The 12,392-nt window shown below is 34.2% G+C and overlaps 1 protein-coding gene across 1 annotated transcript; it reads right to left on the bottom strand.

Moving 5' to 3' along the window:
• Positions 1-449: 449 nt before the first annotated feature.
• LOC121419358 (serine/threonine/tyrosine-interacting protein B-like) lies at positions 450-12,151 on the bottom strand. The gene is made up of 10 exons (XM_041613785.1): positions 12,034-12,151; positions 7,630-7,662; positions 7,322-7,375; positions 6,815-6,912; positions 6,512-6,572; positions 5,510-5,586; positions 4,463-4,513; positions 2,986-3,058; positions 1,700-1,760; positions 450-671 (listed from the first exon to the last, which is right to left on the bottom strand). The coding sequence occupies exons 1-10, from the start codon at positions 12,109-12,111 to the stop codon at positions 628-630; spliced, it is 630 nt and encodes a 209-aa protein (XP_041469719.1). The 5' UTR covers positions 12,112-12,151; the 3' UTR covers positions 450-627.
• Positions 12,152-12,392: the final 241 nt, after the last annotated feature.

Genomic DNA, 12,392 nt, shown 5'->3' with positions numbered 1-12,392 from the left:
ACTGTACATGGCATCAAAATGGCATATTAGATGAGTTATGCACAAAGTCATTTTCACAATTTGGTGTATCTTAATAATGTAAAGTTACAAAAAGAATGATAAAGTATGCAATAGGAATGGTCAAAGTCATACTATATATGGAGATAAGGAATAATCAAAAGGAGATGGAGAGAAGAAAACGGGATGGGGGGATTAAATTCAAATTCAGCCATTGATCTAAAATTGATGAACCATACTATGATCTAATGGCAATACAATAAATAATTTTGATCGTTTGGAAACAACTATCACCCCATGATTGTGAGAATCGAGACACAGATCATATAATTCATTCTCATGATGAATTAAATTTCTAGTTACTATTATATTCTAATTAAACTTCTTTAGACTATCTCAGAGGTACAGCAATTTGTCAATACCTGGACAAGGAACATGTCTTTATGCAGGTCTAGGACTAAGTTCAGGTCCCAGAAACAGAGGACTAGAAATGGGTCTATATGCAGGTCCAAGACTAGGTTCAAGTCCATAAATAGGGTCAGGAACAGGTCTATGTGCAGGACTAGATTCTGCTGATATTGAATCCTTAAAGGGAATGATTGCACAATCTCGCTGGTAATCACAGGACCATTAATCTGGTTCCATTTCTTCATCATCCAATGGTCTTTTGAGATCTAAACATTATCAAAATACAAGATAAAATTATTTAGTATTTTAGAAAGATAAAGTGAAATAAGATTATAGTATGTTTTATTTGATTCAAAGATTGTGGGTAAAATCATTTAAAGTGACTTTAATAAAGTTTCATGAGCAAAATATCTTATAAAACGTATTGAATAAATATCATCCTCAAAGGGAATTCATAAGTGTATACCCTAGTCTAAGGTTTCATTAAAAAACGGAAGACAAAATATCAGAGGTAAACAAAATTTTTTTTGTAGAACTGAATTACAAAATGAATCATCTTTAAAGATTATGCATAGTTGGAAAAATAGCTTGATAAAGGTTTATATAAGGACGGTTGGGTTGTTGGAGATGAAGTGGAGAAATTAAAAGTAAAACAGTAAAAAAAAGTAAGAGAGAGAGAGAGAAGGGGGGGGGGCCAGACTAATAAAACAGAGTAAAATACTGATAAGGACTGAAAACCAAATGATGTGTGAAAAAAAGAAGCAGGCAAAGAATTGAGAAAATTTACTATGTTTAAACTTCTTCCAAGATGAATAGCAAATGCCTCAATGGGTCTGAATTCACAAAGGTATTTTCAATTGCACCATTGTACAAGACCATGAACTATTCTGATTTGTGTACATATTTGTGCTTACTTCAGCAAGAAATTGTTCCATAAAGTGCTACACTGATAAACCCATGGAAGGTATGCTGCATTACTGTATAGCAATTAGAGATTAATGATAAAGTGTTGAGCCCTACATAAGCAGGTATAATTATCAATTCAATGCATACAATAACAAAAGTCCAAATATAAATGGGGCAAAGGGTGCTAATAGAAATCTGCATAGTTCATGGCTTTGTATCATAACACACTTTGAACAAACTAGGTGAATTCAGGCCATTGTGTTTTCAATCATTTACAAAACAGCAAATGTCCAACAAAGGTATCAATCTGGCCTAGCAACGATTTGAAAGAATTATACTGGTAACCAGAAATCTGAAAACGTGAAAAAAAAAGTTAAGATTGTCTTACCTAATCTTTCTGTCATTCCAGAATGAACTTGCATTCTTGCAGTGAATATTGCCTCGTATTCCTGTAAAATAAGATAATTGTTGTGTCACCCTCTCATCTAAATTGTGAATATTTTATGATAATAAATTAATATTCATCATTACATGGATTCATGTTTTCTTTATTAATTCCCCCTTCTCTGAAGCTTGGGCACATTACTTGTGTGTAGATGGGGCAATGTAATCTAACAGTAAACAAATATATCAGGCTTTGAGAACGTATAGTAGAATTATTCATCCGAGGTTGGACTGGCAATTACTATAGTAGTTTTGCCAGTCCAACCAAGGATTAATAATTCCCACTATGCTTTCGAAGGAAACACCTGATACATTTGTTTTATTATCCTTCTTTAGAATTTAGAACCCAAATCTATGCGCTAAGCTTGCAGAGTCTGGTTATTTCCTTGAATGACCCTCTTTTTGGAGCGGAACACTGAATAGTGCCTGCGCCTATGCATCATGGGACTTGCCCGGGAGAGACAGCTCGCTGACCAAGATTTTAGCTAAATATCCAGTTTTCTGAAATGTCAGAATAATGGTATAGCGAAAAATATATTGAGGTCTGAAGTCATACAACATCAAGGTTAAAATGTGTTTGGTCACATGATGCTATTTGAGCCAATCACTGTACAGGATTTAATCTATGAAGGATATAATACCTAATATAACCATTACTTATTACCCCTAAACACAACTTTATAATGTATTACATTCACATTCCCATCCAACAAATAGCATTTTTATTTAAACCATGTTTACAGAATAAGGACAAATTATTCAAGTCAATTCAATTGTCTGGTGAATAAATCTTCTCATAAAATAATTAACGCCGAGGCAGTAGTTTGTAATCAAATAATGAGAAGTTTTCATCACGGGTGTGTTATTTTGTATGGGAAAGAGCACTACATGAAGTATGTAAAGCAAATGTGTGACAGGTAATGTGTATGAACATAATGAACAAAGAAATAAATTAACTACATGAAAGCTAATGTGTGGGAGATAATGCACATACAAGTATAATGTATAATGCAGAGAATAAAAGGAAAAATAATTTTAGAAAAGCTACATTAATAATGTAGAATTTAGGACAGTTATATCTAGTATGGAATGGTTGAAACATGGTACATACCAGTAGATAACAATAAGTAAATCAAAGTACAAGTAGTGGAAATAAAGCTCATAACATGTGAGCGAAATTGAAAAATTTGGTAAAAAGTTAGATAAGAACTACAACAAAACCGTAATTACCTTCAACTGGCTGGCAAATCCATCGTTCACACTGATACAGAAACGTTTTTCCTGCACAAAGCGGTATGCAATCCTGAAATGATATATAAAATACATGTAGATTTATATTCACAAACTATTAAAAATTGAAAATATTAGTACATCTACATGTAAGCATTTTTCCCATTGATAGCCATTAGAGAACTAGGATAAATAAATAAACAAGTGGAATGCCTCTGGCCGTCTCACCTGCATCACGCGGTTCAATATAGCAGCAGTGCTGACTTTGAATACTACTCTAACTCGCACAAGATGTTCAGTGATACATGGTTACTCTTATGTCCACTTTTTATGAACGAGACCAATAAACTTACAGAGATATGATGGTTATTCAACAAAAAACCCCAACATGGCCAAAGTTCATTGACCATACATGACCTTTGACCTTGATCATGTGACCTGAAACTCGCACAGGATGTTCAGTGATACTTGATTACTCTTATGTACAAGTTTCATGAATAAAATCCATTAACTTTCATAGTTTTGATGGTAATTCAACAGATAAACCCAATTCGGCCAAAGTTCATTGACCTTTGACCTTGGTCATGTGACCTGAAACGCGCACAGGATGTTCAGTGATATTTGATTACTCATATGTCCAAGTTTAATGAACTAGACTAATAAACTTTCAAAGTTATGATGGTAATTCAACAGATACCCCCGATTCGGCCAAAGTTCATTGACCCTAAATGACCTTTGACCTTAATCATGAGACCTGAAACTTGCACAAAATATTCAGTGATGCTTGATTACTATTATGTCCAAGTTTCATGAATCATATCCATAAACTTTCAAAGTTATGATGGGAATTCAACAGATATCCCCAATTCGGCCAAAGTTCATTGACCCTAAATGACCTTTGACCTTGGTCATGTGACTTGAAACTCATGCAGGATATTCAGTGATACTTGATTAACCTTATGTCCAAGTTTCATGAACTAGGTCCATATATTTTCCAAGTTATGATGACATTTCAAAAACTTAACCTCAGGTTAAGATTTCGATGTTGATTCCTCCAACATGGTGTAAGTTCATTGACCCTAAATGACCTTTGACCTTGGTCATGTGACATGAAACTTTAATAGGATGTTCAGTAATACTTGATTAACCTTATGGCCAAGTTTCATGAACTAGGTCCATATACTTTCTAAGTTATGATGTCATTTCAAAAACTTAACCTTAGGTTAAGATTTGATGTTGACGCTGCCGCCGCTGTCGCCGTCGGAAAAGTGGCGCCTATAGTCTCACTCTGCTATGCAGGTGAGACAAAAACGAATAGAATGCTAATTAATTGGAACAATTAAATGTGCTGATTTCTAATATACAGTCAATATGATTTTATGTACATTTTTAGAATTCTCTCATTTTTCTGCTTTCACTAAAAACCACCTAACATCAAAATTGACTTCGCTTTTAATACCAGCAAGGTTAAGCTTACCTGTATTTCAATCCATATGTTTCCATTAGATAACCTATAACAAGAGCAGCACTGTTCACAGAATAGACAAAAATAGAACATATGTTACAAAAAAGATTAATCAATGTCAATTCCTCAAGTTAATATAATCAGAGCATATCATATGAATACAGACAACAGTCTACACCAACCAAATTACATGATATTTGTAAATAGAGAAGATATTTTTGTCATTATGTTTGAATGCAATACGAGAATATGAACGAAATAGAGATTATTGCTGTTCTTCAAATTCGATGGTGCTATGAGATAATTTTTCAATTTCCGTGTGGTTTTATTAGAGGAGCAGGTGGTTTCAGGCTATCAGTGAGCAGCTTCTGGGCAGTGTCGCTACAAGATATGTCTATTTCATCAACCAAAGGTATTCAGGATTAAGATCATTTAACTTTTTGCTTCTAAAATTGTGCACAGGCTGCATTGACAGTGAATTCCTATAAAAACTGTAAGGAGGCTGTTAATAATTGGGAAAGGGTATGACCCTGATTCTTTAAACCAATCACTAGCGAAATGAGACATAGGAATATTACCCAGATTTTTATCGCACCACTAGAGTTTATTCTACAGATACAAATATTATATTTGTTCTTCTTTTGTAAATATCAATCAGTAATATTGACATTATGATAATTTCATTTGCACAAATTATTTCACTAGAACCGGATAATACAGTAATTTACCCCTATAGTTGCTTTGAATTATCCAATTCGAGGAAAACCATACGATCAAACATACATTTCCATCAAAGCCGAATTAAAATCAACTAAGTCACATTACTTTCAAACACAGCACAGACTGTATATAATACACAATACAGGCTGTATATAATTTAAAAAAAGTGAACATTATAGGCACTACTTTTAATAAAGACTATGTTGTGCACAGTACCACCTTTATAACATTTTAATTTCTCATCTCGTTTGAATTTCATTTTATCATTTTGCTTGTTGAATTTGCTCCTTTCGTTTAAATGCATTTCATAAGTGATACAATCACTTTATTAGTCCTAACCTTCTTGAGATACCAGCATTTCCATGAACGAGTATCCTTCCTCCTGATTGCAGACAAGAGTCAATAAACCCTTTCACCTGTAAAGACAAAAATAAGAGCCAGATGAATATAAATCACTTGTCTCATTTCATACTGCTTTCTCTTCTCATGATCTGAATGCAGGGTGTGCAATGGAGCTCTGCTGGAAATATAGAAGGGTGGGGTGGGCATTGTTTCATTTTATGAAGTCAACCAGAGTGGATATGACATCAATAGGCTGCTAAACTAGTAGCATCTCATTGATACTGCTAAATTTAGATGGGTAACTTTACTACCTCTTTCTTTTCCACCTTTTGAAGTGAAGAAGTTAGTAAGGAAGATATTCCTTTCAAACTGAACCTTTTACCACTGTTTTACTACCTTCCCCACATTAGTTCAACAGGGAAGAGCTCCCTATGAATCATCTGAAGAAAAAAAATGATTCAAGATATTATACATACTCTAATTCTCTTCACTGGCTTCCTTTTAAACAGAGAATTACATTCAAATTACTTGTGATTGTCTACAAAACACTGAATAAACAGGCTCCACAGTATTTAAGTAACTGCTTGAATCTGTATACACCAACTATAGCTCTTAGGTCGGCCAGTGATCACCTTCGCCTCACATATTCATTAACTCGTACATTAGCTGGTGAAAGAACTTTTACGGTGTCGGCTTCAAAATCCTTCAAAATCATTGGCAATTTTCAAAAAGTCATTAAAAACTCATCTATTTCGTACTTTGTAGTTTTTAAAATATTACATTTATTTAATTCATTGTAAGCGCTTTGGGCCTAATGGGAAAAACGCAGTACAAATAATAAGTAATAATAATGTATCTATATATATTGTACAACTCCTTAAAGAAAATGAAACATTTTACTTTAACCTACATTACATTACTGTTACAAGTCAAAGGTGTAATAATTGATTACAAATTGACTTTGTATTATAGTGTATATAGAGTGAGGATATATCTTACTGTAGGTATATGTCTGATGATATTTTCCAATGCATTGTCTGCTACATCAAGGACTAAGTACCTGTAAATATAAGAAAAACTATGAATAACAAGCAGAACGATGTAAGCAAATTGTAAACTGGAATCACACAAAGTCAGTATTTTCACCTTCCTATAGAGGTTTATAACAAACAATATGATTATCAAATTGACAGTTTACATAATAGTTTTCAACAAAGCTGTAATGTCCCATATCATTTCCTTTATAATACACATCACTCCATGATACCAAGAATCAGACCTGAAAGTTGTGTGTTTACTTACTGAAATCTGTCAGGAAAGTTTGGTTTAATGATGGTTGCCTCTGGTGCCTGTCTTATACAAAGAACATGGGTAATACCGTGCTCTAACAGAACAGGTAACTAGGGGAAGGAAAATAAGAGATCTGTCATAAGAAGAGATCAATTATTGAAAAAAAAACAATGTTGCAATCCAAAGTAAGCCAATTCAAATATTTTCTTCATTCAAGTGCATTAACAGGTAATATATTATGCAAAGCACCATTTAATCATGAACAGTTTAAGAACTTCTAATCCCAAAATGTTAGAATATTCTTCCAAGTGATGTACATGATTATTCAATCAATTTACTACTCTCTTGAGTACCACATATTAAGATGGTTTTATACCAATAAATATCTTTAATCTTCTCATGAACAGAGAGTAATCTTCTTTTTTTTTGGGGGGGGGGGTTAAGTATGGACTTTATACTATGATTAAGAAATAGAGTGCAGCACTAAGTAAGACCTGTTCCTAAAACATATATTCTTACCTTGCTTCTTTGAGCTGCAGCATATGGTCCTAAATACAACCCAGGGAGTATTTCCTTCAAAATCAGAAAAAAAATCCATTGTCATCTACAGATATTATTCCTTATACAATGCAATTTATCAATATAAAATGATGATAAATGTACAAACAAACACAGCCTGAAATGGGGTTGAGTCATGTAAGATTTTCCCACCATTTTGTTGGTGTCTTTTTGGTCTGAAAACTGATATTCCCCAAAATGAGTATTGAACACGTCATAATATACAGATTTAATTATTAAATTAAAATCAAATTGTAAAGATCAGTTACCTGCATCTCCCTTCTCCTAGTGTACACCCAGTCCTGAAATAATAATAAAGATAACTTTAGAAAATATAGAGCTTTTTGTACAATTAAGACTTGTTAATGATAAATAACACATAAAATAATGCAGTTATCAAAATTTCCATTATTTTTCTTTTGATACGGGCCATGATGATGTAGATCAAATGTAGTATAGAATACAAATTGTACATTTCCCCCCACAAAAAAGGTTGTTCATCTTTATATATGTAGCTAGATATCAAGATCATTAAATATGTTTCAATCATAAAATTAGCATTAATATTAAGAACGAAATTAAAAACACAAATCTGAATCTGCATCTACTCAATTCAATTCAATTCATTTTATTGTCATGTTTAAAAACACAAAAATTGTCTTTGGACACTTCTTAACAAAAGGTGCATTAAAATAAAAAATAATATTTCACAAACTATAAATACATCAAAATAACACATACATGTAGTATAAATATATGAATAAAATAAATATACATAAATATATATACCCTGTCTGCATGCTTGAGCACCCACAACACAACACCAACCCTGTGTGAGACAAAGTGTCACCAGTACAGTGGAACAATGCAATCTACATGTAGGGTGGGTACTCAAGCATGCGGACAGGTACCAGGAGCCATTATAAACTGGATACATGAATACATAAAGTGAGTAAAGCAGTGATTATAAATGGGACAACTGATGTCCACTGTATGCATTATATAGAATAGAACATTGAAAATTATTAATTAACATTAAAAGTTATGTGTCAATCTATACGGCTACATGCTGTACAGGCGAAGGGTTAGGGTTGTCAAAGCCCAAGTATCTCTTCAATCCGAGTGTATCAGGTATCATGCAATACATGACATGAAGTTAGGTTTCAAGTATTATATGGCAAAGCCATGCGAAGTATATTATCTCACAACTTTTGCATTATAGCACTTTGATGCCCAGGGTAGAAAGGATGTTAAGAACCTTTACGTTCTTTGTGAGTCTAATGTGACCAGATCTGTTAAAGACTAGCTCCCCATGGAGCGGGTGGGTTTCATCTTTAACAATGGCATTGAATTTGGAACATATCGCCGATTGTACAATTTCTTCCAGCTTTGTTAAAGAAATTCCAGTGATCTTGCGTGATTGTGAAACTATTCTTGCCAATTTGGTCTTGTTTTTCTCTGTTGGACCACTGAAACAGACAATCGAGCAAAAACATAGCACAGATTGGATCACACTCTGATAGAAGAGAACTAGTGTTTGACTTCTCATATGAAAAGATCTAAGCTTCCTAAGGAAATATAGGCGTTGGTTACCCTTAGCATAAATTTGTCTTGTGTTTTCGTCCCACTTGAGTTTGTTATCTACTACCTTTCCAAGATATTATACTCGGACACCTGTTCAATAACATCATCATGAACATATACAGGTGGATGTGGATATTCTCCCCTAGACTTACGAAAGTCAAAAATCAATTCTTTTGTTTTTGGGTATTAAGTTCCAATGATGTCTTTTCTGTCCAGGACACAAACTCTTCGATACAGAGTCTATATAACGTTTCATCATTATCTCTGATCAATCCTATGATACATGTTATCATCTGCATATTTAATAATATGGCAAGATGGGGCATATGAATATGAGGGCGGGTTACACAGACTCTCACTTAAGATAAGTGAAAGAAATTAAAAGGAATGTATGCTAATGAACCATACCTCTCTTATGCAAGGTCATTGCATCCTTAACAAATCTTGATCCATTTTTCTGCGCAACTTAATTCTGATATTGAATTTTCAAACTCTTCTTGCTCATCAATGAGTGAACAAATCACATCATCTTTGGTATTAAAATCAAGGAGGAAAGCTAACTTTATGAATATATGTAAATGAAATACTGTAAATTATTTGTGTATGCTGAACTTAAGAATATTAACTGGGAATCCTGCGCGTGGTTACTTCCGTTTTGACGTGTTTGAGGAATGCACTCGATGTAGTTTAGAGTATGTATGGTAAGCATAATTAAAGGAGAATAAAGGTTAAAATAAATGTTTGGGGCTTCTACGAAGGGGCTTGGAAGAGGATGACTGGATGAAAGGTTTTCCCAAATCATCATCCCACTTTTGTACACGATAAACAGATACTGTATAAGCTGTTATTTTCGCGTACAGAATTTTTCGCAAATCGCGGGGGTCCAAACATTTTCGTGGGTTGTTGAATTCGAGATCAGAAAATGTATCAAACATTTTTACAGCATTTCAGAAGCAAAAATAGTGCAAAACATGTGCGAAAATATGCTCCTCAAAACCCCCTTGCTGACGTGTCTTTTGTACTTAAATATGTCCCTGTAGAAAAAAGTTACTAAGTGTGAAAAAGTGATTTGAATTTCACTTTTTTGTACCTTTAGATCTGAAAATTCATGTCACAGTTTGATCTGTAAAATTAATCTTTGGAAGTTGTGTTTTGTTAGATTCATTTAAAAAAAAGTTTGTTCAGTGCAAAAATGTTGAATTTAGTGAACAAAATCTTACACCTTCAAAACCTTGGTCATGTGACTTATGAATTTAATATACTAATAAAATAAACAGGAACTTAAATTTGAGTCCTACATGTATTTCCAGCTTTTCTTGGCAGTCGGACTGGTCACCGTCGAGTGCAATCGAAGCAATACAAAGCTGATTTTCAGATCATGTGATACGCGTACTCGTCACCTGATCGGTTGGTTATCCTTTTTTAAAGGACAAGTCCACCCCAACAAAAACTTGAGAAAATTCAACAAGCATAAGTCTGAAAATTTCCTCAAAATCGGATGTAAAATAAGAAAATTATGACAGTTTAAAGTTTCGCTTCATTTCACAAAACAGTTATATGCCCATCTCGGTCGGTATGCAAATGAGGGAACTGATGACATCACTCACTCACTATTTCTTTTGTATTTTATTATATAAAATATGAAATAATTTGATTTTCTCGTCATTGTCATACTGTGAAATGAAGTTTCATTCCTCCCTGAACACATGGAATTCCATTATTTTAACAGTTTGTGCTTCAGGCAAGGAGGTAAAAATCATCAAATTAGTGAAATTGAAATATTGTATAATTCAAACAATAAAAAACAAAAGTAATAGTGAGCGAGTGACATCATCAAGTCTCTCATTTGGATGTAACTGGCTCGTTCATGAAACTATTTTGTTAAAAATAAGTGAAACTTTGAAATGTCATAACTTTCTTATCTTACATCTGAATGATCCGATTTTGTTGAAATTTTCAGCATTGTGCTTGTCTGATATTTCTATATTGATTAAAATCAAAATTTTGCTGAGGTGGACTTGAACTTTAAAGACATCAATAATTAAATGTATAAGTTTCATTATAAAATATGTATAAAATAAGATATTGTATATTTTAGACATCTCTACAATTAAAAAATATCCTGTGATATTAATTGCATACTTGACGTAATAAGCGCTATTTAATAGAATATTCATAAAAAAGTCTCGAACACATTGTAATTTGTAACAAAACTAACAATTTGGCTGCATTGTTATAACTATTAAGGGGCACTGTATTTATAAAAAAAAAGAATGTGCAGCTGTCTACCACAAGGCTAGTTGCAAGAGTTGGGAGAAGGCCGTTGGAAATTTACAGAAAATAACACTCACACATATTGCGAGGTACTAGTATACTAATTTTCGCACTAGCCTCGCACCTAACCCAGGGAACCTCAAAATAACGAAAAGTTCTCTCCTACCCCAGTCTCGATCGGCCATTTTGTTACGATTCATAACAAAAATGGCCGATCGAGACGGGGGTAGGAGAGAACTTTTCGTTTTTTTGAGGTTCCAGTTTGTGCCCAGATGTCAGGAAACTGCCACTCGTTAGACCTTCATCCATATAATCGTGGTAAGTGCTTGATTTCTGTTTTAACTATTTATTCGGAGAATTATTTTGACCATACTTCACGCTTGTCAGGTGAGTATGCCTTTACACGTAAGATCCTGGGCTGAGTTCCCTGGCCCCTCGCACCATGAACCGCATTTCTGTGTGGCAGTGGATTTCGGTCCCGCATGCTGCGGCCCCACTTCTGGTGTCCACAACACACGACTTCTATGGCTTTATTTTTCTGTGCGCGGCGGCATGTAATGAACCCTTGAGTGGCCTAGAGTGGTAACACTAGTAACAGGCGGCAGGTTCGCAAAGCAAAGTTTGGTCTTTGATCTTTGGACACACTGTTATAAACAGACATCAATCACTACGAATGGGACTTATTTAATGCCAAACGGTCAATCAACTCGACCTGACACGGCACACTCGTACTCATTTACTTGATATTATACGATTCGAAATTAGTTCAAAATATTAAAATTAAAGCTATTGAATTATTACAATATAAATCTCACCCTTGGTTCTTCATCAGAGGTGGGTATTTGTGGGAATTTTAAAGTTTGTAGAAGGGTTGACAACGTATCTTCTGCCATGATCCGAATAAGATATACCGTACGGTACCTCCAACTGAACATTTCGGCCAGTTTATATTGGGCCATCTTGGCATGTCTTGTTGCCTCGGCCTCTCTTACTATACTGATCAACCTCGGAAAAGGGGGTGCAATTATTTGATTATGCAAATTTGTCACGGTGATAATATATTCATCGTGGCAGCCTAACTTAAACTTATCAAGCAGCTTTTGGGCTGCAGTCTCTGGAGAGAACTCCCCAATTTCTACCAGCCTACTGGCCTTGAGTTGAAGGCGCTTAAGGA

This window comes from Lytechinus variegatus, chromosome 7, assembly GCF_018143015.1.
Source record: "Lytechinus variegatus isolate NC3 chromosome 7, Lvar_3.0, whole genome shotgun sequence".
Classification (NCBI taxonomy): Eukaryota; Metazoa; Echinodermata; class Echinoidea; order Temnopleuroida; family Toxopneustidae; genus Lytechinus; species Lytechinus variegatus.
This window is presented reverse-complemented; position numbering and strand designations above follow the sequence as displayed.